Source organism: Carcharhinus amblyrhynchos, chromosome 8, assembly GCF_965287045.1.
Source record: "Carcharhinus amblyrhynchos chromosome 8, sCarAmb.v2.hapA, whole genome shotgun sequence".
Lineage (NCBI taxonomy): Eukaryota > Metazoa > Chordata > Chondrichthyes > Carcharhiniformes > Carcharhinidae > Carcharhinus > Carcharhinus amblyrhynchos.
In genome coordinates, this window is record NC_137331.1 from 72,783,499 (window position 1) to 72,810,106 (window position 26,608).

Consider the following 26,608-nt stretch of genomic DNA (forward strand, 5'->3'; position numbering starts at 1 on the left):
TCAGTTAAAATGGGGAAAAGATTTAATGGTCAAAGGCTTAATTGATCTGTGTTTGATCATATTAGTCTGGTCACAGATTTTTGTTTACTTGATTGCTTAAGCCTAGCTGAGCCTCCAAGTGAAAGGAAATAGAAGTTTACAGAGAAAAGACCTAAGAAGCTGAGTTGTGAACATATGTGTAGAAATCTGATGGTTGCTTAAGGCACTTGTGATAAATTTTTCATAGACTTGGAGCTAGCTTCATCACTACATTGCTCTGAGATAAACAGATATATAAAAGATTGTACAAATTAGTAATGATATACAAAATATAGAACAAATTGGCAAACACACAATTACTAATATAGCACTTTTATAGCATGTGGAAACCAATGTATAAGGGCAAAACAAGTGAGTTCTGATTGGTTGGCAGGTAGACTCTGATTGGTGGAGGTATTGCCAAGACGAGTGTACTAGTTAATCAAAGACTGATAGTTAATTGCCAAGCTTTGTTTAAATTCAAACCATGCAGATTGAGTCTGATTGGTCTAGACATTTTCCTGACGTGCACAGGACAAAAAGCATCTCTTTTTTCAGCAATACTCAAATTCTGAATTACCAAACAACAATTTACAATCTGTTTATAATTACTGTCTTATGATTAAAAAAAGTTTCTACATAGTGAGAACTCAAAATACAAACAGAAAATGTTGTGAATACAGAGCAGGTTGACCATCATCTGAAAGAGAAAGACCATTTACTTTCACTGTAACTGTCATCAAATTTTTCACATTAGATTTCCCACTATCGGTTAGCAAACAAATTAGCCACGGTTTGCTTCCATGCACTATAAGGCAACGTGTTCCACATCTATGCCGCTAATGCAGCATATAAAGTAATTTATACTTTGCTCACCTGCCTATCTACTTCTGGTAGTAAAATCAGGAGCTGTTGTTGAAAATGATGTGGCAGAGTGGCAAACGTGTGCTTGTTTATTAAAGCTCGCAGGTTAGTGTTCACCAGGATAGATCCTGGGGTTTCAACATCAATATCCTCCCCTCTTGTCCGTTTTAGTTGTCCTGTTTAAAAAGGTAAGAGAAATGTTATTCCATATGACCATAAGACACAAGACCTAGAAACAGAATTAGGCCACTCGGTCCATCGAGTCTGCTCTGCCATTTAATCGTGGCTGATATTTTTCTCATATGAAATTCTCCGTGGCCTTGGTTACACTTATATTTTTAGAACAAGAAAAACCTGCTACATTATTGAGTGTTACAGGTGCCCCCTCTCTCGGCAGTACTAGTTTAAAAGGTTTGTTTGTTTCATTTACTTTTTCAGCCAATGATTCTAACAGCAGTGAGGGCATCAATAAATAGCCACAGTATAAAAGTTTTAATCTACTGGTTCAAATCATTGAAACAATTAACTCAAGATTCTTAAGGTGCTTTGGACAGTAATTGAATGGTTGTGCAAATGCTTATTATTTGGAAAGTGGTAACTTTTGAAAGACTTTTAAAGGGGCTGAAATTTTGTTACTGGTACAACTGAGGTCTTTGCATCGCCTGGCAAACAAATGCTGTCCCAAAGAAGGATGTACTGACAGCTGCAAAATTTCTGTTTCAGCTCATTGAATTATTATCGATAGATGCTAGAATTGGATTGAGGTTACGTCCATTTTGGGGCAGCCTCTCTCACGGTTACCTGAAAAGGCAAGTTACTTCTACGGAGTCTGCCCACTGTTCTTAACAGTCCAATTCAAGAATTAATCATAGCTGGATCACTGTTCCCCATGCAATGAAGTCTTCTGACCCCATTTGACACTGATGTTGGGATTCTGAAGCTTGTGGAAAACATTCTGTCTCCAGTATTGGTCCCATGATGGGATTGAAATGGGGCCTAAATGAAGGAGACAAAAAGCAACTGATTCCACAAGGAGATTTGAGTACAGGGGTAAAGATGTCTTGCTCCAATCATACAGAGCATTAGTGAGACCACAGCTGGAGTATTGTACATAGTTTTGGTCTCCTTATCTAAGGAAAAATACACTTGCCATGGAGGGAGAGCAACAGAAGTTCAACAGACTAATCTCTGGAATAACAGAATTGTCTTACAGACAATTATTTTACATTGCCTTCCCTACCACAGGAGAGATTGAGGAAACTGGGCCTGTATTCTCTAAAATTCCAAAGAATCAGAGGCCACCTCATTGAAACTTACAGAATTCTTCCAGGGCTTGACAGAATAGATGTGGTCAGATGCTAACCTGGCTGTTTAGCATCAGAAATAGCGAGGCACCTAGAAAAGAATGGTTTGATAGAGCAGACGCAGCATGGATTCGTTAGGGGGAAGTCGTGTTTGACAAATTTATTGGAATTCTATGAGGCTGTGACTAGTGCGGTAGACAGAGGGGAACCAGTGGATGTGGTGTTTTTAGATTTTCAAAAGGTGTTTGATAAGGCGCCTAATAAAAGGTTGCTACAGAAGGTTAGGGTGCATGGAGTTGGGGGTAAGGTGTTAGCGTGGATAGAGTCTAATAGGAAACAGAGAGTTGGTATCAATGGGTGCTATTCTGATTGGTGGTTGGTGACTAGTGGAGTGCCGCAGGGATCGGTGCTGGGGCCTCATTTACCATTTATATAGATGATCTGGAGGAGGAGGCTGAGTGTAGGGTGACGAAATTCGCTGATGACATGAAGATGAGTGGTAAAGCAAATTGCGTGGAGGGTGTGGAAAGTCTGCAGAGGGATCTGGATAGGCTAAGCGAGTAGGCGAGGACCTGGCAGATGGAGTATAATGTTAGCAAGTGTGAGGTTATCCACTTTGGCAGAAATAATAGTAGGAGGGATTACAATTTAAAGGGTGAAAAGCTGCAGCATGCTACGGTGCAGAGGGACCTGGGAGTCCTTGTGCATGAGGTGCAAAAGCCCAGTCTGCAGGTACAGCAGGTGATCAAGAAGGCGAATGGAATGCTGGCCTTTATAGCAAGGGAGAAAGAATATAAAAGTAGGGAGGTCTTGCTGCAACTGTACAGGGCACTGGTGAGGCCGCAGCTGGAGTACTGTGTGCAGTTTTGGTCGCCACACTTACGCAAGGATATTTTGGCCTTGGAGGGAGTGCAGAGGAGGTTCACTAGGCTGATACTGGAGATGAGGGGGTTGGACTATGAAAAGAGACTAAATAGACTGGGTCTGTACTCGTTGGAGTTTCGAAAGATGAGGGGGGATCTTATAGAGACTAATAAGATAATGAAAGGGATGGATAGGGTAGAGGTAGAGAGATTCTTCCTGCTTAGAAAGAATAGCAGGACTAGAGGGCACAGCCTCAAGATAAGGGGGGGGGGGGGTTGCAGTTTAGATCGGAGTTGAGAAGGAACTTCTTCACTCAAAGGGTGGTGAGTTTCTGGAATTCTCTGCCTGTTGAAGTGGTGGAGGCTACCTCGCTAAATATATTTAAGACACGGGTAGATAGGTTTTTGACAGACAAGGAAATTAAGGGTTATGGGGAGAAAGCGGGAAAGTGGAACTGATCCACTTCAGATCAGCCATGATCTTATTGAATGGTGGAGCAGGCTCGAGGGGCTAGATGGCCTACTCCTGCCCTATTTCTTATGTTCTTATGGTGAGTCTGGAACCAAGGGTCATTATTTCAAAATAAGGGGCAGGATATTAAAGATTCAGATGAGAAGTTCCTTCATCCAGAAGATGGTGAATCTTTGTAATTCTTTACCCCAGAAGACTGACACAGAATAAGACTGTCATGAATATTTCCAGGGTTATTGGTAGGCATGGCAGGCACTACAAATAGATTATAAGCTGTTAGATGGCAGCACAATCAGCACACTGCAGGCAGAGAATACCACAAATTTTTAAAACAATGTTTTTAAAATTGTGGAATGATGTGGCCTTTTTTAGTTTTGAGAGTACACAATGGGCTGGATTTTATGGCCTTGCTTGGGCGAGATCGTAAAATTCAGCCCGAAGCCAATGGAGATTTCTGCTCTGGGAACCTTACCCACCCTGATTCTGGGAGGGAGGGTGAAGTGGGAGAGTTTTAGCCATTGTCTTTCATACAGCATCTGCACCAATAATCTTTCATAACTGGTGATCACTGTTGTAATATTCAAACTTAAAAATAACTCAAAAATGAACAAGTCACTCTGTGTTTCAAATTAATAAAAACATTTTCAGATTATTTTGCTCCTTTCAATTAGTTAAATACAGTGGATTTGTAATTGATTAAATTTGTTTCTGTGCTGTACGCAATTCAGAAAAGCCTGTTTGGGCAATTTTTTGTGAAGTTAATTAATCTCTTGATTTGAGAAACATTAATTAACCAGCAGCAGCACTATTCTGTGTACATGGCTGGGATTTTATGGGGAGGCAATTTCTCTGTCCCTGGTTTGGATGGTTGGGGCGACTCTATCTCAGCTGTTTCTGGAAATCTGATGGATTTAACAAGCAGCGGACAATTAACAGCCTGGCCTTGGGATTCCTGTCCCTTGAAAGGATGAGATGCTGTCTAGAAGACAGGACCTACAAAAGATCATGAATGTAGCCCAATCCATTACACAAACCAGCCTCCCATCCATTGACTGTTGACTCTTCCTGCTGCCTTGGCAAAGCAGCCAGCATAATTAAGGACCCCATGCACCCCAGCCATTCTCCCTTCCACCTTCGTGCTTCGGGAAAAAGATACAAAAGTCTGAGGTCAAGTATCAACTGACTCAAGAACAGCTTCTTCCCTGCTGCTGTCAGACTTCTGAATGGACCTATCTTGCATTAAATTGATCTTTCTCTACACCCTAGCTATGGCTGTAACACTACATTCTGCACTCTCTTGTTTTCTTCTCTATGAATGGTATGTTTTTGTCTGTATAGCACGCAAGAGACAATACTTTTCACTGTATGTTAATACATGTGACAATAATAAATCAAATCAAATCAAACAAGAGCTGCCGAAGTTGGAGGGCCTGCAGCTCTTCCAGCAGAGCTGCTGGAATCAGGAATCACTGCTGGGACCACCTGGCCCAGAACGACATCTTGGGCACATACCCTGGTGAGTGGGGCCGGAGTTGTAGAGGCCATTCAGCTAGATCCTTGTGAGGAGGTAAGGGTGATGGTGGGTGTAAAGGGGGTTGTCAGGGGGCATTCCTTCCCTCTGAGGGGACCCTTTGTGGGCCAAAGGCATCCAATTAGATCAGTCCCCCCTCCTGAGTCTGCAAGGTGGCTGCTATTTTATACATGGATCAATCTCTCCTCATGTGGTGAGGGCTTCCCCATTGCTAATGAAATGCTGGCGATGGCAAGAAGATAACTCCAGAGTTGATGGCAATGATAACTCCTCTCACCCACCAGAGTTGTTTTGGACACCTACCGCCCAGCCCTCACCCTAAGGTTCTGTAAAACCCCAGCCAATGGGTACCTTTTCATCTGTCCTTTCATGCCTGTGTGTATACATGCATGTGCCTATATCTGCAAGTGTGTTCTTGTCAGTTGAAACAAAAAAAACAAAATATAAATGCTGAAAATTTGAAACAATAACAGATAATGTTGGAAACGTTCAGCAAGCAGTCACCATAGGTGTAGAGAACAGTTAAATTATATTTCAGGTGCAGATCTTCATCAAATGGGGGAAATGTAACAGATGAACAGAAATTAAAAATGAACAAAGAGATGGATGAAGATTTTCAGAAGGCATTTGACAAGGTGCCGCACCAAAGACTGCTGCATAAGATAAAGGTGTACGGTGTTACGAGCAATGTATTAGCATGGATAGAGGATTGGTTAACCAACAGAAAGCAAAGAGTTGGGGTAAATAGGTGTTTTTCTAGTCGGCAATCATTGACTAGTGGTGTGTCTCAGGGATCAATGTTAGGACTGCAATTGTTTACAATTTGCATAGATGCTTTGGATTTGGGGACCAAGTGTAGTGTGTCAAAATTCGCTGGTGATACTAAGATGAGTGGTAGAATAAAGTGTGCGGAGGACACTGAAAGTCTGCAATGGGATATAGGTAGCCTAAGTGAGTGGGAGAGGGTCTAGCAGGTAGAGTACAACATTGGTAAATGTGAGGTTATCCATTTTGGTAGGAATAACAGCAAAATAGACTACAATTTAAATGGTAAAAAAATGAAGAATGCTGCTGTGCAGATGGACCTGTTGTCCTTGTGCATGAATCACAAAAAGTTGGTTTGCAGGTGCAGCAGGTAATTAGGAAGGCAAATGGAATTTTGTCCTTTCTTGCTCGATGGATGGAATTTAAAACAGGTTATGTTGTTGCAGAAGGTGCTGGTGAGGCCACACCTGGAGTACTAAGTATAATTTTGGTCTCGTTACTTGAGAAAGGATGTGTTGACACTGGAGGGGGTGCAGAAAAAATTCACTAGGTTGATTCCAGAGTTGAGAGGGTTGACATGAGAAGAGACTAAGTAGACTGGGACTATACTCATTGGAATTCAGAAGAATGAGGGGAGATCTTATAAAAACACATAAGATTATGAAGGGAATAGATAAGATAACAGCAGGGACATTGTTTCCAATGGCACGTAAAATTAGAACTAGGGGGCACAGCCTCAAAATAAGGGGAAGATTTAGGACTGAGTTGAGCAGGAACTTCTCCACCCAAAGGGTTGTGAATCTATGAAATTCCTTGCTCAGTGAAGCAGTTGAGGCTACCTCATTGAATGTTTTTAAGAGAAAGATTTTTGAACAGTAATGGAATTAAGGGTTATGGTGAGTGGGCGGGTAAGTGCAGCGAAAAGGTTGGCCATGAACTCATTGAATGGTGGAGCAGGCTCGAGGGGTCAGATAGCCTACTCCTGCTCCTAATTCTTATGTTCTTATGTATTTGCTCATTCCACCAGCCACAACATCCAATGTTGAGCAGGTTATGTGGATTGGCCATGCTAAATTGCCTCTTAGTGTCTCAAGATGTGTTGGTGAAATGGATTAAGCATGGTGAATGTTTGGGGTGACAGAGATGGAGCGGAGGAGAATACCTGGGTAATATAATCTGTCAGAGAGTTGGTACAGAGTCGATGGGCCAGATGGCCTTTTCTATACTGTAGGGTGTTATGATTCTATGAAGTCTGTTATCATCTTCCTCTGTGCTTACAGCACTTTATGCAACCTGAAAATGTTAAAATTGGGTCTGCACACCCAAGTCCAGGTCAGAAGTGATCATAACATAATATAATCCAAGAGAAACTGAAGAAATGAAAGACATTTGGAAATACAGAGAACGTGTGAATAGCTGAGGCAGTGGAGCATGTGGCAGGTAGAAATGGAAAATTAGAAAAGTGGAACTGCGCTCATTGACCCAAGAACCTAAGAGAATAAACACACAGATCAATACAAAGCTTCAACAGCATGCAGTTCCGATGGAGCGAACCTCACCTCAGACATACTTACCCCACTCACTCAGCCTGCAAACAGCAACATACACATCTCAAATCAGTAGTATTTCCTACCAAAGAGACCGATCTAGTTAAATATATAGTTAACTTCTGAAGTTATTAGAGTTAATATTAGCTCCACACAATGTCTAATAGAAGGACATGAGGCTCTTGTTTCAGCTTCACTAAAACAGCAATAAAAGGCAGAGGTCAGAGTGGGAGTTGGATGGGGAATTGTCGTGTCAAGTGTATGTTCTACACCTTAGATGCTAACACATCTTTAGTATCTATATATGCTCTCTGAATTGCTAAGTGGATTTAGCAGTTTGAATTCATATTTCAGGTCGCCAACATTAGTTTTTTTTTGCTTTTTACTTCATTTGATATTCACAGTGTTTCCACTTATGTCTGTTTAATCCAAGTGCAAGCCAAAAGTGACAGGGTAGTTAAATCATAATTGTAGAATTTTTATTTCAAGTCTGGAAATACCGATTTGTCAACAGTTTCAATACTAGTGGTAACTCAACACAACAATGCTGACACTTGAAATGAATGAAAAATTACCATTGATATCACATGCTCTGTCAAATCACCATTTCACATCAGTGTGCATTACTGCCAGGCTTAAGGATACAAAGAGTAGTTTGAAGACTGCATCCAAGCTGTCGTGCCCTCAAGCGAGCTTCATCACAACAGTAACCCTGGCATTGTAGGATGCAGAGCACAGTGATTTTTGTAAAATTGCATAGCAACCAAATCAGTAACCATGTTATGAGTGACACAACTGAATTAATCTTAGGCCTGCTGCAAACCTATTTGAATATACACTTGAATCCATATTTAGCTGCTAAAACAATTTGATTTTCAGTTCAAAGCAGAGGCAATCTTTTGGGTAGGAGCTATATAGATAGTATTGTTTGAGCTCCGAATGTGAATTGTACAAACCAGAAGTCTTAAAGATCAGTTTTAACCCTACTTGGTGGAAACAGGATGGTTGAAGATCAAGAATGGGTGTGTGGGAGGAGGGGGAGGTGCAGGATCCACTCCACGTTCTCCACACATTGTCACTGTCAACATCTTAAACCATGTCAGATTTCTGTACTCCAGACAGGCAGTGGCTTGGCTCATGTGCAAATATTGTAGGCCAATCATCTTATTGGCACTGCGACCTCATTTTAAGTTAAAACACTGGGAGGCTGGCAGAGCACCAAAATCAACATCACTGGCAGGAGCTAGTGCAACGACCAAAAGAGTTCGACATGAATAATTAAACGACTATCTGTGAAATTCTGTAATCCAGGAGGAATGATGCTCATGTTGATTATTTGGCATCACCAGCCCAAGCCTTATTCCTCCTAGCTTCAGATTCTTCATTCAAACTCAGTCCATGGCACTAATTCCATGCTCATAACATTCCCTTATGTCCTAGCATCCTCAGGTTCCTGACCTTACGTATGATCCTGTTCGCTGGCCTTGACACACCTCTGCTGGATTCCAGTAAGATTTAGGAGCTAAAATGGCTTAGGCTTCACAATGAACTCATGACAGCAGCTTTGCTCCTGGCCCACTGTGCAATTAACCCTTTAGTATTCATTTCCTAATTGTTTCAAATGAAAAGGTGATTTCTTTTGAAGTGTGATAGTCTTACAAGTGTAGATTTTCCTTATTATTCATACTCAGGATGTGGGCATTGCTGGCAAGGACAGCAATTATTATCCATTGTCACCATTGAAAAGTTGATCATGAGCCATCTTCTTCAATCACGGCAGTCAATGTGGTGAAAGTATGCCCACTGTGATATTAGATAGGGAACAGAGCATTTTGACCTAGAGACAATGAAGGAATGGTGATATATGTCCAAGTCAAGATGCCATGTAATTTGGAGGTGATGATGTTCCCATGTTCTTGGTGTTCTTTCCTTATTAGGTGTTGGAGGTCTTGCCAGCTATCAGTCAAAGTCAGTGGAATTGTGAAGCAGCTGGAAGTGGTTGGGCTTTTTATACTATTCTGAGGAACTCTAGCACTGATATCCTGAGGGTCCAAATGTCTTGCCTCAAAAAACCACAATCATCCTCCTTTGTGACTCCAGCCACTGGAGTTTAAACTTAGGCAAGTTTAAACTCCAATGTTTGGGCAAAAGTTCTAATGATGTTTGGAAACAAAAGAGGAGATGTAATTGGTGGTAGCAAAATCAATAGCTGCTGTCTAAAAAATGGGAGCAGTGGTTAAGATCTGAAATTGTTAAACTCAAAGTCAAGGCTGGAAGGATGTTAATTGCCTAATTGCAAGATGAGGCACTGTTCCACAAACTTGTCGTGAGCTCCATTGTAACAATGTAGGAGGCTGAACACAAAGAAGTTGGAGTGAGAGTGGGTAGAGAACTAAAATGACTTGTGACTGGAAGCTCAGAGCCACTCTTGTGTTTCACAGAACAGTCGCCCGATCTGCAATTGGTCTCCGTGATGTAGAAGAGACTGCATTTTCAGCAAAGAATACAGGATACCAAATGGAAGGAAGTAGCAATAGGTTAGTATTTAATCTGGAAGGAATGTTGGGGCCATGGAAGTTCTCCCAACTCTGTGAGCTGATTTCCCTGTCCTTCCAAAGATCCAGAAAGAGGACAGACTTGGTTGACCCATTGTTTCAACTTGCTCCTGTTCCACAGCCCTGATTTATACCTATCTGGACTCTTTTTTTCCTTCCTTTGTCTAGTCTCATCCCACTTACATCCTCAGATCTTCTGTTGACCTCTTCTACTTAAACTGTTCCCAGTTTTCATAGCGGTGCTTTGCGCTATCATCCCTTTTGTCCCTTTAATCTCTCCTACTTTCCAAGGTATTATCATATACCTTCATTTTCACTCTTTCCAGTCCTCCTTCTTTCCCTTCCCCCCTTCACGCTTAAAACCTGCCACATCTCTAACCTTTATCAGTAGTGATGAAAGATCACAGTCTTGAAACATTGATGTTATTTTTGTCCCCACAGAACATGCTGAGTATTTTTGGTATATTATTTTTTAATTTCAGAATTCCAGTATTTGCAATATTTTGCTTCTGTATAGTGCGAGTTGGGATAGAGGGTTTCAGCAGTGGATCAACTGATTCAAGGGTGGAATTAAGCAATGTTAGGGGAGGTCCATTGTGCGGATATATGGTAGGAAACTCATCTCAGGAGCAAATTTGACATTGTAATCATGAATAATTTGATTCAGCTACATACAGTTTTAAAGTTGCAAACTTTTATTTTTACTAATCACAAGTAGGCCTACATTAACACTGCAATGAAATTACTGTGAAAATCCTCTAGCTGCCACACTCCAGCTCCTGTTTGGGTACACTGAGGGAGAAAGTTTGCAGTGGGAATTCAAATTAATAGTTTTGGTGATCCAGATACATGTCTGTCAGTGTAATGTTGGAAGTACATTGGACTATCTTAAAATGAAGGCATTTGACTGCTGTCTGGAAACTCAGCATTGACATGCATAATCAGGTGGAACATGAGTGAAATTCACATAGGTCATGACATTGTGTGGGGGAGCACAAAACAGAGTGTCACTGATGCATTTTGCAATCCCCTGGACCATTGGGAATCCAGGTACTCTATAACACTACACAGTCCTCTCAAGTTACTGGAGGTTGTCCATGGGGAAAGAGATAAAATTTCTTGCTCTAGCAAACAAAGCATTAGTCATTCCTTTTACACGTTTACGGACAGTTGATTGGCTTACACGGCCTGAAATTATCCCAGACCATAAAACTTAAGAGGCATAATGACCTTGACAGCTACTGACAAGTGCAGTGCCGACAGAAGAGCTTGCCTGCAGATTGGGTTAGAGTATGCAGCACAACTATCAAGACGATTTTGTAAATTGCAGCCTCTGCAGGCATTGCATCTCTGACATTGAGAGAGGGATGGCCCTGACTGTAAATTCTGGTGTAGAGGATACCACCAAGAGTTCTTGCTGTAAGACTGAAGTAAAGTAGAGCAAAATGTAGCTATTCAGAGTGGTAGGAGGCAGAAAATCAAATTCCACAAGGACTCATGCTGGTATCACTATTGTTAACAACATGTATCAACGATTGTGATTTTGACATCAAAGACACTTTCTAAATTGCCAAATTGGGAGGATAAGCAACACTGAGGAGGACTGCACACGTTACAAGGAAACATCAATAAACTTGAAGAATGTGGATATAATTGGCAGATTAATTTCAACACAGATAAATGTGATTATATTTTGGTAGGAAATGTAAATAAATAAATGTTAATACATTTTGGTAGAAAAGTAAGAAGGTCACATATTACTTGGAAGATCAGAATATAAATGGAACAGAGAAACAAAGGGATCTGGGAGTACAAATAAATATGAATCATTAACAGTTGGGCTGCAGGTTAAGAGGGCCATGTCAAAAGCAAACAAAGTAATATAGTCCTTTCTAGAAGAATAGAATTGAAAAGCAGATAGGCACTTGTATCTAATCTTGGTCAGACCATATTTGGAGTATCATGTGCAGTACTGTTCTGGTCATCATATTATGAAATGAATATAGAGACACTTAGCAGAGTGCAGAAATGATTTATGGATTATACTGGAAATATGAGGATATAAAGAGAGGCTTGCATTTATACCTATTAGAAAAGGATGAACAGGCTGGGTCTCTTTGCTCTGACCTGGTAGAAGTCATTCAAGGTATGATAGGTTTTGCAGAATATAGAGGGAGTGAGTTTGCATTTGTGGGGAAGAGCAAGGCTGGAGATCATCAATTTAAAACTGTCACCAAAAATTAGAAAGAGAATGCAGAAAATCCTCTTTCACACAAAAATTAATGAGAATATGGAACTCACTACCACAGGCATGTAATATAGACGTATTCAAGGGGAAGTTAGATTAGCATGTGGAAGGGAAGTGTTTTGCTGACAAAGTTAGATGAGAAAGAATGGAAAGAGGCTCAAATGGAACATAACACTTAAGTAGGACAGCCTGTTTCTTTGCTGTATTTCAAAGGAAGAATGGAAAATTACTTTTGTAGCTGCCTAAGGTCACTCCCATTGGTCCTTCTCTTCCTTTTTCATAAGGCACAAAGCTAAGGGAAATGGTCATGGGGAAATCTACTGATGTATTGATCTACTGATATTGGAGTAGCTGGAAAGAAGTCAGTCACAATAGAATTACAATGAAGGCTTCTGAAAATCTAAATGACAATAAGTATAAAAAAGCACAAAAGCAGTGAAGACATAGGCTGATAATTATTGAATGAATCTTTTTTCTGGGCTCCATAAACAAATCTCCCAGATAAGAACATAAGAAATAGGAGCAGGAGTAGGCCATCCAGCCCTTCGAGCCTGCCCCGCCATTCAATAAGATCATGGCTGATCTGTCGTGTCTCAGTTCCACATTCCCGCCCTCTCCCCATAACCCTTAATCCCCTCGCTTATCAAAAACCCATCAACCCGCGTCTTAAAAATATTTAGCGAGGCAGCCTCCACCACTTCAACGGGCAGAGAATTCCAGAGATTCACCACCCTTTGAGTGAAGCAGTTCCTCCTCAACTCCATTCTAAACTGTCCCCCCTTTATCTTGAGGCTGTGCCCCCTAGTCCTACTGTCCTTTCTGAGCGGGAAGAGTCTCTCCACCTCTATCCTATCCATCCCATTCATCATCTTATACGTCTCAATGAGATCTCCCCTCATTCTTCTAAACTCTAACGAGTACAAGCCTAGTTTATTCAGCCCCTCCTCATAGCTCAACCCCCTCAACTCCGGTATCAGCCTAGTAAACCTCCTCTGCACTCCCTCCAAGGCCAAAATATCCTTGCGTAAGTACAGCGACCAAAACTGCACACAGTACTCCAGATCTCGCTCAATTTTACTAAACCTGAACATCTATTTTAATTGGGGCCACTGGGGTTAATTTGAACAGGGTGAAAACTGGGAAAATTCCAATATCATGAATCTGTGCCTTGATTTCCAATGGATAATATCCACTTTGCACCTGACAATCTGGTATAACTGATTTGATAAAAAAGTTACAAAGAATATGGCCCTCATTGAAGCATAATCCCAGCACCTATTATAGCATTATACCCACTGATGAATTATGTCCTGCTGAAGTCCATGGGGTCGGGGCAAACAGCCTCAAAGAGCTGGCTTGGGGTGCATCGGTGCCATCTTCTTGTTGACGATATTAGTTATGTCAGTAGAAACTTGTTAATCTAAGTGAGAGGGAGCCAGATGGTATCAGCTTGCCTTCTGAAAGAAGGACAAACTTTCCTGCCTGGAATGTTAACATAGAACATAGAACATAGAACACTACAGCACAAACAGGCCCTTCGGCCCACGAGTTGAGCCGATCACATCAACACCTATCTATAACCCCCAATCCCATAAAACCCCATATACTCATCCAGAAGTCTTTTAAAAGACCCCAGTGAGTTCGCCTCCACCACCACTGATGGCAGCCGATTCCACTCACTCACCACCCTCTGAGTGAAAAACTTACCCCTAACATCACTTCTGTACTTTCCTCCCTGCACCTTAAATCTGTGTCCTCTCGTAGCGACCATTTCAACCCGGGGAAATAGCCTCTGAGAATCCACCCTATCCATTCCTCTCAACATTTTATAAACCTCTATCAGGTCGCCTCTCAACCTTCGTCTCTCCAGGGAAAAGAGACCCAGCTCCCTCAACCTAACTTCATAAGGCATGCCTCCCAGTCCAGGCAACATCCTTGTAAATCTCCTCTGTACCCTTTCAATAGCTTCTACGTCTTTCCTATAGTGAGGCGACCAGAACTGCGCACAGTACTCCAAATGAGGCCTGACAGGGGTCTTATAAAGTTGCAGCATTACCTCCCGACTCCTAAACTCAATCCCTCAATTAATGAAGGCCAGTACATCATACGCCTTCTTGACCACCTCTTCCACCTGTGAGGCCGATCTAAGAGTCCTGTGGACCCGGACCCCAAGATCTTCTGCTCTTCAACACTACTAAGACTCCTGCCCTTGATAGTGTTGAGGCATTGTAGATAAGGGCACATGTCAGAATTACACACAAATTTAAAAAAACATTTTTACTGCTTATTTTTGGAGGCTTAGGCCTCAATTATCATCTGGAATCTCAGGGGACCCCACTTCTGCACTTGAGGGTGGGGCTACAGACTGAAAATTTATTACCTCCATTACTAGGCACAATGTTCATGATTTGCGACTTATATTCACCTGTTCAGGTCAAGGTGAACAACATGTAAACTTTGTTCACCCACTTCAGCTGAATGATTTTACTGTCGCTCTGAGTAGCTCCCTCACTGTGACTTATGCCTGAAGGTTGCCTGCAGCCACTGCATACAGCAGGACGGCCCAGTATCATTGCTTGTTGGCCACGTGATATAGACAGCTGGCACCTCATAATGGTATGCTGCATCTTAAGCTGCAAAAAATATTGCTGCAATGTAAATTATTACAAAGTGAACACTAGGACAACAGAGGGAGCCAATGTCAGATGCATGCTGAATGTATTAAAGGTGCAGGTGAGCAGAGAGATGCCATGGTTCCATGGAGGACCAAGAACCTCAACACCCACTTTCAGGAATGGATGGTAGGGTGTGGCCAGTAAAGTTAACCCCCAGAGGCTGCAGAGCCTGGCAGCATTGTCATACACAGTCTAATGACTTCACGCAAATGGTCGGAGTTTGCAATGCCTGTATTTTCACAGAACATCGCCAACTCATCACACACCAACCTCCCTCACTGTTGGACCACACTATTCAGCGAGCAGCAGTTCCTTACATTTAGGAATCTTGTGTAGCACCCAAACACTCAACTTCACCTTCATATACCTACCAATGCTGCCAACCTCACATTCATGTCTCACTACCTTCAATATATCCAGCTATTCGGCTATGGCAGGTAAATCATGCAATCTCACTGCAACTCAAACATTGACATTCTGCTCACTCACTTGCAGGACAACGTGACAAAGAATAGATTGGACTGGTGCAGAACTGGCATTGAAAAGGATGCCTGCATTGCTTGAGTTCTACAGAAGAAATGTTTCTCTGTTTCATGTTGCCAGGTGGGTTGGGGCCTGCAGAATCCAAGTCACTGAGAACATTGAGGATGATGCTATGTTCCTGTCTTAAGCCCCTTCTCAACTGCCAAAATATCCCTATCCTCAGGTCTGGTATAATGACCAAGGTGCAGATGGAGAGAGCATGGATTTCTCCACCTCACCCTGCCTCTCTCACACCAATCTTCCTTTTCTGTGTTTCTACTTTTGGACACCTAAGAAATCTCACCTGCTTAGCCTCAGGAGTCATAGGAGGAGAAAAGAGAGCAGTGACACAGCACTGAAGAAGAAGGCCTTGGAGGCCAGGTCTTTAAGTGTCTTTAAGACAGAGGTAGATAAGTTCTTGATTAATAAGGGGATCAGGGATTATGGGGAAAAGGCAGGAGAATGGGAATGAGAAAGATATCAACCATGATTGAACAGTGGAGCAGACTCAGTAGGCCAAGTGGCCTAATTCTGCTCCTATGTCTCATTGTCTTCTGCTCTTACGTCCTGTCATTTGATCTGACACTTCAAAACATGTATTTGTCGGATGTGAGTGTCGGTGCAAACTCAGTGGGCTGAAGCACCTCTCCTGCACTATAGCATTCTGTGATTCTGTGAACCTACAATCAAAGTGCTTAGCTTTTTAAATCACACCACTGCAGGGTCCATCTAGCAACTCTGTGCTTCTTTTTTCGAGTTAGTTGTGCGGACATTGTCTGGATATTCACTGACCACATCTGACATCCTGGTATCACATCCTTCTAGTGCAAGCAGAGTGTGGGTCTTTACCCTGGCGGAACATTGCTGGAGCCATGCAGGAAGTGTCTGGCAGGACAGGGACACAGGCAGAGCAGCACATGGCCAAACTAGCATTTCATGAGTGATTTCTCAGCCTCGGTATTTTTTCTGGCTCTGTTCCCACAAGACGATCCAGAAAGTTTTAACTCAAGGCTAGGACAATGTATGTTCTGGCTGTGTTTGAGACCATTCTTAATGTTTCCAAAATGATGGAATAGCTTGATATTAGTGCTCTACATTTTTAACTAATTACAATTCAGGAAGTATATCTGGTAATGGAATCACTGAATCAAAGTCATGGATGTACATCTTACTGAACAAAAGAGCTAGTTTCCTATTGTAATCAAGGACAGAGCTCTGAACTATATTTTTAATCAGAAGACTATTTGAGCAAATGGCCAGAGGTCTGAAAACGTCTGCTGCAATATATAAAATACAGTGTTTCTAATATCTCCAGGAGAGTTTTATCTATCATGGTCAATGCATGAAAAGGACATGCTGGTTGGCATTTTGCCATGTGCTGCACACAACACTGCTTCTTACTGAGCCTTAAAATGTTGCTTGGCAGCACATAAAAGTATAATTTAATACGCATTGCTGAACATAGCTAATTTGGTAATTTCAACGGCTCTCCAGCAGGCTGTTAATTAGAGGACTGTGTGGAAATGGATCTCAGAGACTCACTGGTTGGGGGAGGCTGGAGGCCAATATAGAATAAGGATAATAAAAAAATTTCAGTGATAAAACTGTAAGTGCTGACACGATAGCTTTTGTTTCACAACAGGGATATTCAGGGAATAATTTTAATTCATGAGAATTAGAAATAAACATGTTACAAATTTGAAACCCGACCCCATCTTGGCCACTTTTGTTTTTTTAAACACTGGATAAAAGCAAATTGCTGTGGATGCTGGAAGCTGAACCCAAAAGAGAAAATGCTGGAAAATCTAAGCAGGTCTGCCAGCATCTGTAAGGAAAGAAAAGAGCTGATGTTTCGAGTCCAGATGGCACTTTGTCAAAGCTTTGATAAAGGGCTATCCAGACTTGAAACGTCAGCTCCCTTCTCTCCTTATAGATGCTGCCAGACCTGCTGAAATTTTCCAGCATTTTCTCTTTTTTTTAAACAGTTTGGCAGCCAGCAGAGAGCAAGCGATCAATTTGCTCTCAGGTGGCTGCGCGATGAGTTTGATTTTCAACTGGTGTCAGCAGGTTTTCCTGGGACACAGGAGAGCTGCCAGGTAAAAGGAGTTGAGAAGGGCCAGAACCACAAGGTAAGTACAGTTGTAGCATTGCTCATGAGTCAGAAGGAGTAGGAATATTTCCTCTGGGCTTAATCAACAAATTTGTTTAAATAACTCATATAGGGTCAATCTCCCCAATCCCACCTACTCCCCGTCTCGGCATCCTCCACAATCTCCCATCGACTATGATTGTACCTCAACCTGTGTCTGCAAAACCTGACCTCAGTCTCCACATCCATTGCCCCTGTAATTTCTCCCCTCGACTTTCACTGTCTCTGCTTCTCCTGTAATTTCCATGCTCTTGCAACCCCTTCCCATTGATCACTCCCTCCTTCCTCTCTATTCCAGATCCTGCCCTGTGCCGCAGGCTTTTGGAGCCAATAGGCAGCTGGCCACTCCTTCAATCACGTTGCCTGTCGTGAGGGAAACTTACTGAGAAAATATAAAAGATGTCCTCTTTATTTTAGCAGAATATCCAGGAAGCCATTAATTCTGGATTTCCTTTCTAAAATCCTCTCAACTTTGCTCTCTCTACAGTCCTGAGGAAAATATTAGGAATTGTAGAGAAATTGCAAATGGGGCTTTGTGCTTTTTGTTGAAGTAGTTACACAGCAATTGTAGCAGTATGAACTGTTTCAAGTTTACTCTGACTGGCTCTCCAATGCTCAGCTCTGGCAATGGTTTGGCAGTCTTGTCAAAATGAAATCTGGCTTCCTGACTTTTCACCTTTTTTTCACCCATGCCTGTTACGATTTCTGGTTTCTGTGTCTTTTTTACTATTGAAAAGTAGTTTAGATGCGGTGTGATATTCGTCTTTGGATTGGAACACTTACCATTCCTTCAATTAGCTTGTCCCTCCACTTGAGAGTTGCCTTGCACATGTCTGTGCTGGATTTGCTCAATTTTTTGAGATTCTTTCGGCAATTGTTATTGCCGCTTCAGCCTTTCCATTCAACTGGGATTAGTGTGGAAATGATGCTTAGCGTTGAATTTCCCAATCCTTTGTTAAATGGCTGAATTCTTCACTCATGAACTGAGAGCCATTCTCACTCATGACAATGTCAGGAATGCCATAACAACTGAAGTGTGCTTATAGGCATTCTACTATTTCTCCTGTTGTCATTCTCATAGTTGTCAGAATAGTAATCTACAGTGACCAGATACAGTTCCTGCGAGAGTGAAAAGGTCTACTCCCAGCTTCATCCATGGTCTGTCTGGGATTTTGTGTGTCATCAAAAGTTCTCCAGTTTGTTTAGTTTGGTATTCAGTACAAACATTGCACTAGCCTATGTGCTTATGTTTTGCTCAATTCAATTTCTTAAAGATTTGCATGAATGCACTTCAGCATTTCTCCTCTCAACTCCTTCAGGATGATGACTCTATTTGCTTTGTACAAGATGCAATCTTGGCCTGTCAATTCATATTGGTATACCTAATATGCTGTTGTGTCCACATGTGTGTCTGATGGTCACAGGTCATCCTTTCATCAGTACTTCTTGTCACACTTGGAGAGTTGCATCTTGTTGGGCATTTGGTTGGATTTGAGCAATGCACTTCCTATCAGATTCAATGTCTTTGCTGGGTTGATGACTTCTAGATCACATTGAGCTGCTGCTTCACAATGAATCTGGAAGATTTCACATTCGATTGTAGCATCTGCAACTGTACTCAGGGGGAGCATTGCTCTCGACAGCATGTCTGCAATCTGCATCTGTTTACCCCTGCTTGTATGTGACATCCAGATGATATTCTGTAAACAAAATTATATTCTTTGCAGACAGTTTTGAGCAGAAAGTAGCAGTTTGAGAAAAATGCTTTGAAGTGGTTTGTGATCGGATTCCACTGTTACCTTGTCTCCCCCAAGCAGGTACTGATGAAAATGTTCAAAAGCAAAAACAATAGCCAGGCACTGTTTCTCAATCTGAGCAATTGTGCTATTCAGTTTGTGTTAGTGCCCTGGATGTAAATGTGACTGGTTGTTCTTGCTGCAACTGGGTTGCTCCAAGATCCGTCTCACTGGTGTCAGACTGCAAGGTGGCGTCATCATTGCTGCCATCACTAGTTGTTTGATTTTCGTGAATTCTGCTTCTTGTTCTGTGCCCCAGTACCACTGCACCTCTTTGGCAGTGGGCCTGTTTAAGAGTTCACACAAATCGAGCAAATATTTTGCTAAAAAGTTCACAAATCCAACAAATCATTGTGCAGCTTTCGCATATGTTGTCTGCTGTTACAGCTTTCACCTTGTCAGGATCTGACCTATGTACTTGACTTCAGGCATTTTCAATTACAATCTTTTCTTATTCAGCTTTAGGCTTATCTGGTAAGGTCTCGCTACCAACCATATTAAATTCTGATCATGGTCAGCCATGACTTGTTGCATTGTGTCTCGACATCCATAGAAAAGCAGATCATCCACTCTGACTTCCATTCTGGGGAGATCACCAACTATCTCATACTGTCCGCTTTGGTATTCTTCTGGAGCCATGGAAATGCCAAACGGCATGTGCAACCAACATATCTCCCAAACAGTATCCAGAATGTAGTTAGAACGCTGCTGCTTTCATCCAGCTTCACTTGCCAGCTACCATCCTTTGCATTTGGGATAGTAAAGATCTTTGCCTTGGTGAGCATTGCAAATATTCCATCAATGGTTGGCATGGGGTAATAAGATCTCTTCAGCGTTTTGTTTAGGTTCTTTGGGTCTAAGCATGCTCACAGTTTTCCAGGTCGTTTCACTGCTACCATGACGCTAATCCAGTCTGCAGCAGTTGTCACTTCCTTGATTACTCCCTTCTTTTCCAGCTCTTCTCTCTTATCCTTTGGGATTGACTTGACGGCAGCTGTTACTTTTCTCGACAGATGCTGAATGGATCTTACATTTTCATCTACATCTAGATGCTATTCTCCTGGTAGACATCCCAACACATCTTGGCACTCAATGGTTTTGTGTGCTGTGACACATTGTGAATCGCCGTTTGCATGTTCAGGGTTGCCAGTTCAAGCTTTAGACTTGCTTCAGCAGAGATAAGTGGCTGTTGTACCCCATCTATGATCTGGAACTCTAGGTCTCTCTTCTAGCCATTGCATTGGGCTCTCAGACTAATTTGAACTCTTGGTTAGAGTATTGTGTCATATATTATTGTATTGAATTGTATTGAATCATATAGCTTCAACTTTACTTTCGAGGGGTTCATTTTTGGATTGCCATGTTGAGTCACTTTGCACAGATCTGTTATTATGTTGCACGATATACGTATGTCTATTTGACACTTCTTGTTTACATGATTCTCTCCCTCTGCGCTCATCATTTTAACATTCCCAAACCATTTATTATCTGTAGACTTGATTGAACCAACTTGTTGTATCATGCTTAGTGCTTCATCAGACTCTTTTGTGGCCATCTGTAATTGTTTGTTTGCACTTTTCTAGCAAACACTTGTACATGAAACGATTCGACTTCTTGTAATTAAAATACTGTTTTCTCCACAACGGGAAATTCCATTTTTCCTTTGTATTATATCTTCTGCAGTACTTGCATCTTGCCCTTTGTTTGCAACAACTGCGCTTTTACAGCTTGCAATGTTTCTCAGTATAATGGTTTGCTCCGCCATACATCTGCTGTAATTGACATTTGCAACCTCTGCATTTTGAAACATGTCTATTACTTTCCTGAGGTCTTGTAGGTTTAAGGAGATTGGATCTTTAGTCAGGTCATTGTTCAGCTGTCCGAATTCACATGATTCTGCAAGCTGTGTTACTGCACTCACATATTGTTCGATGGGCTGGTTTGCATCTGGAGCTCTAGTGTTGAATACATATCTTTCATAAATAACATGAGGTTCAAAATATGCATGCAAGGTTTTCAACATCCCTGTCGTTCATTTCCTTTGGTTGTCCGATAGATTTAGGGTGGAATACAATTTGTAGAGTCCTCTTCCCAGCAGTGTTAGAAGTGTGGCTATTTGTATCTCTTCTAGCTTGTTAATTAAATGTGATGCTACCTCATAACTTTGCTGTTGCAAGTGAAAAATCTGCCAGTTCTGCCACACATCTCTTTTCATTTTAACAGGTTTCGGGGGTGGAAGGTTCACAATGATGTTAATTCACCCAGTATTTCACTTGAAGCCTTTGGTTTGCGTTCACTTTTTCTTGTTTTTTTTCACCAGAATTTGGTAGATTTGAACATTTCTTTGTGCCTTTCTGAGCTGTGGCTTCTCTGCAGCATTTTCTGGGATTTAAAAATCTTAATTCCACTCCACGTTTTGAATTCAAAGAAAACAGTGCTGCTTAGTGCCTTTGCTTATTGATCTAAAATGGCAGCCTACAAAGAGATTGCCTCATGACAGAGACATAACTATAGCGAGGCAGATAGGACATGTGCTACTGTAGTGTTTCAAAACCAAAAAATTAATAGGAAAAACTCAATAAAGTGAAAAAATAATAAAACTCTAAATCTTAAAAACAGTGATTTAAACATTTGCTAAAATTATATAAAATAAATCTTCTCAAATATACTTGTGTACTTGAGGTATAACAGTGGAATTAGGGAAGCAAATGCAAGATACTTGATAGTGTGGAAATACAGGTGGGATATTAAAATGCCAAGTCTCCACATAGAAGTGGAGCTATGAATAGTCTGAGCTTGTCCTAAAGATAGCAAATGTCTCATCTTCTCTGGATAAAGGCTATGAAACAACAAGATCATGAGAGCACAGAAGCACTTCCCTACTGGATTTTCCAAGCTTCTGCCTTCCTTTCAGGCAGTGATCTGGAGGTGAGAAAGAAACTAGGATTAAAACATGTGTAGGGATGGAACTGAAAACCATCACGGTCTCCAGTTTTGCGAGTCTGGGAATCGGGTATATTGCCTTAGAAGATGCTGGAATTAATATCCATTATTTAATACCTTACAAAAGGAACGAATCAGCACTGTTGCTCTTTCTTTTGGAGAAGATATTTCCACATTCCTGATTTTCCTTGGTGGGTACCTAAGGCCCACCAATAACAAGAGTGCCTATTGTAAATATTTAAAGTAGATGCTGCAACTGTACAGGGCACTGGTGAGGCTGCAGCTGGAGTACTGTGTGCAGTTTTGGTCGCCGCACTTACGCAAGGATATTTTGGCCTTGGAGGGAGTGCAGAGGAGGTTCACTAGGCTGATACCGGAGTTGAGGGGGTTGAGCTATGAGGAGAGGCTGAGTAAACTAGGCTTGTACTCGTTAGAGTTTAGAAGGATGAGGGGAGATCTCATTGAGACGTACAAGATGGTGAATGGGATGGATAGGATAGAGGTGGAGAGGCTCTTCCAGCTCAGAAAGGACAGTAGGACTAGAGGGCACAGCCTCAAGATAAGAGGGGGGGGGACAGTTTAGAACGGAGTTGAGGAGGAACTTCTTCACTCAAAGGGTAGTGAATCTCTGGAATTCTCTGCCCGTTGAGGTGGTGGAGGCTGCCTCACTAAATATATTTAAGACGCGGGTAGATAGGTTTTTGATAGGCAAGGGGATTAAGGGTTATGGGGAGAAGGCGGGAATGTGGAACTGAGCCACTTCAGATCAGCCATGATATTATTGAATGGCAGGGCAAGCTCGAAGGGCTAGATGGCCTACTCCTGCCCTATTTCTTATGTTCTTATGACGCCACCTGGATCCCAAATACTCCAGCAGGAATGTTGTAGAGGTCAGCAACATTTAAGATGACACATTAGGTTTGAGGATTTTTGAGTCCGTTAGCACTTTCTTTCACATTTATCAATTCACTTCCATATTGTTTAAATTTGTTTAAATTAAATGGTGTGATGAGGCTGAAAATGTGATTCCAATGTAGTGTGGTATTGCTCCTTAGGCATCGTACATGCTTATGAACTGACCTTACAAAAGAAGGTGAGGCCAGGGTATTATTATAGAAACATGGTGCTATCGATATGCAGGGAGCATGCAGAGGCACATTATCCAGTGCTAATTGCTATTAAAATGCTCCAGGCCATGCTTAGCAGGGAAATGTCTCTGAAGTTACAGATTGACAAAAGCAAGGCACAAAAGCAGAACTGCATGATGCTTTTGAGCTGTTATTGCAGGGGATCGTACTGCGAGGAGTGATTAGAACAATTGGTACTCTCCAGTCAAGAGTACTGACACAGCAACCTGGATGAAAAAGAAAATTGCTGGGCCGTGCAAGAATTCCAAGGTAAGTACGTTCATTCTTTGCATATTTTAACCATATTGCCTTAAAAGGTATTTAATGGCACGGTAGAATTGCAGTATTTTTCAGGGAGAGGGAATGCCCATCACTCCAACTGGTCTAATTTACAAAGTAAAAAGTCTGACAACACCAGGTTTTAGTCCAACCTATTTATTTGATAATATACTCGCAAGCTTTCGAGGGGTTACCCTCTTCGTCAGGTGAATGGAGAGTTCTGGCCTCAGACAGAGCATATAAAGCACAGACAGTTTAGAGATTACTGATTAAAATGCGAATCCTTACACCTAACCTGCTGTTCAAGACCTGAAGTGGCTGATAATGTGAGTGGTAGGAGCACTGATCACAGTTTAAAGAGATGTGTATTGTCTCCAGACAGTACAGTAAGTGAGGTTTTGCAAACCCAGGCAAGTCACGGGGGTTACAGATAGTGCGACATGTCGCACTATCTGTAACCCCCGTGACTTGCCTGGGTTTGCAAAACCTCACTTACTGTACTGTCTGGAGACAATACACATCTCTTTAAACTGTGATCAGTGCTCCTACCACTCACATTATCAGCCACTTCAGGTCTTGAACAGCAGGTTAGGTGTAAGGATTCGCATTTTAATCAGTAATCTCTAAACTGTCTGTGCTTTATATGCTCTGTCTGAGGCCAGAACTCTCCATTCACCTGACGAAGAGGGTAACCCCTCGAAAGCTTGCGAGTATATTATCAAATAAATAGGTTGGACTAAAACCTGGTGTTGTCAGACTTTTTACTGTGTTTACGCCAGTCCAACGCCGGCATACCCACATCATGACTAATTTACAAATGCATTAATGTATCCATCATTAATGTCAATCATTGGCCTTGTTTGACCAATAAAATGTGGCAGGAGTTTCCACTAGGTTGTGCTTTTTTCAGTGCAATTTGGTTTAACCAACGCAAAAGAAGGCAGAGTTTTCAATGCAAATCACAGTTGGGACAAACACATTTTTGCAGTGTTTTGTGTTAGTTTAAAATCATCACCCTGAAAACACTCCTATATCAAATTAAACACCATTGCAAGTTTTTGCTTATTGCAACCAAAGAGTTCTTAAAATTAATTTTTCTTTAAACACACAAGAGTATTGATAGGCATGCATTAAAAACTGTCATGTATTTTTTCTATTTACTAAAGAACTGACTACTTTAGACCAATGCAACTAATGACTAAGGTAAAAGCAAAATACTGAAGATGCTGGAATATGAAACAAAAACAGAAAATGCTACAAAATCTCAGCAGGACTGACATAAGAACATAAGAAATAGGAGCAGGAGTAGGCCGTCTAGCCCTTTGAGCCTGCCCCGCCATTCAATAAGATCATGGCTGATCTGTCGTGTCTCAGTTCCACATTCCCGCCCTCTCCCCATAACCCTTAATCCCCTCGCTTATCAAAAACCCATCAACCCGCGTCTTAAAAATATTTAGCGAGGCAGCCTCCACCACCTCAACGGGCAGAGAATTCCAGAGATTCACCACCCTTTGAGTGAAGAAGTTCCTCCTCAACTCCGTTCTAAACCGTCCCCCCTTTATCTTGAGGCTGTGCCCCCTAGTCCTACTGTCCTTTCTGAGCGGGAAGAGTCTCTCCACCTCTATTCTATCCATCCCTGAAGATTGGAAAGCGGCTAATGTTACGCCGTTGTTTAAGAAGGGTGCCAGGCAAAAGGCAGGGAATTATAGGCCGGTTAGTTTAACGTCTGTTGTAGGTAAAATGTTAGAATCCGTCATCAAGGAGGAAATAGCGAGGCATCTTGAGGGGAATTGCTTGATAGAGCAGACGCAGCACGGTTTCGTTAAGGGGAAGTCGTGTCTGACAAATTTATTGGGGTTCTATGAGGATGTGTCTAGGGCGGTGGATAGAGGAGAGCCGGTGGATGTGGTCTTTCTTGATCTTCAGAAGGCATTTGACAAGGTACCTCACAAGAGGTTATTGCAGAAGGTCAAGGGGCATGGAGTTGGGGGTAGGGTGTTAGCGTGGATAGAGGATTGGTTGTCAAATAGGAGGCAGAGAGTGGGGGTTAATGGGTGCTATTTGGATTGGCGGTTGGTGACTAGTGGAGTGCCCCAGGGGTCGGTGCTGGGGCCTCAGCTATTTACCATATATATAGATGATCTGGAGGAGGGAACCGAGTGTATGGTGTCGAAATTTGCTGATGACACCAAGATTGGGGGAACGACAAATTGTGCGGAGGGTGTGGAGAGTCCGCAGAAGGATCTAGATAGGCTGGGCGAATGGGCCAGGAAATGGCAAATGGAATTTAATGTTGGCAAGTGCGAGGTGGTCCACTTTGGTAGGAAGAATGGTAGGAAGGACTATTACTTACGTGGCGAAAAACTGCAGCAGGCGACGGTGCAGAGGGACCTCGGGGTCCTTGTGCATGAGTCGCAAAAACCCAGCCTGCAGGTGCAGCAGGTGGTCAGGAAGGCAAATGGGATGCTGGCCTTCATAGCGAGGGGGATTGAATATAAACGTAGGGAGGTCTTGCTGCGGCTGTATAGGGCATTGGTGAGGCTGCAGCTGGAGTACTGTGTGCAGTTTTGGTCGCCGCACTTACGCAAGGATATTTTGGCCTTGGAGGGAGTGCAGAGGAGGTTTACTAGGCTGACAGCAAGATGCCACCACAAAACACATCTTCCCGCCATTCCCCCTGTCAGCTTCCTGCGGGGACTGTTCTCTCTGGGATACCCTGGTCCACTCTCCTTCAAACCCAACACCTCACCCCTGCCCATGAAATCATCCCATGCAATCGCAGAAGATGCAGCATCTTCCCTTTTCCCTGCTCACTATTCAAGGGCCTAAACACTTGATTGAGGTGAAGCAGCGCTTCACTTGCATCTCCATGACTTGGTCGATTGCATTTGCTGCTTCCAATGTGGTCTACTCTACACTGGAGAGACCAAATGCAAACTGGGTTACTGAT

At 42.2% G+C, this 26,608-nt stretch overlaps 1 protein-coding gene and 1 long non-coding RNA gene across 2 annotated transcripts in view; one reads left to right on the top strand and one right to left on the bottom strand.

Annotated features, from left to right (window-relative positions):
* Positions 1–26,608, bottom strand: part of LOC145347040 (putative Polycomb group protein ASXL3) — a 181,682-nt gene that overhangs the window by 43,053 nt on the left and 112,021 nt on the right. Inside the window, exon 7 of the mRNA XM_080194944.1 lies at positions 895–1,058. Within this exon, the coding sequence (XP_080051070.1) occupies positions 895–1,058 (164 nt within the window). The remainder of the gene's footprint in view (positions 1–894; positions 1,059–26,608) is intronic.
* Positions 23,558–26,608, top strand: part of LOC145347041 (uncharacterized) — an 81,354-nt gene continuing 78,303 nt past the window's right edge. The window contains exon 1 of the long non-coding RNA XR_013887757.1: positions 23,558–23,649. This is a non-coding gene — a long non-coding RNA (uncharacterized LOC145347041). The remainder of the gene's footprint in view (positions 23,650–26,608) is intronic.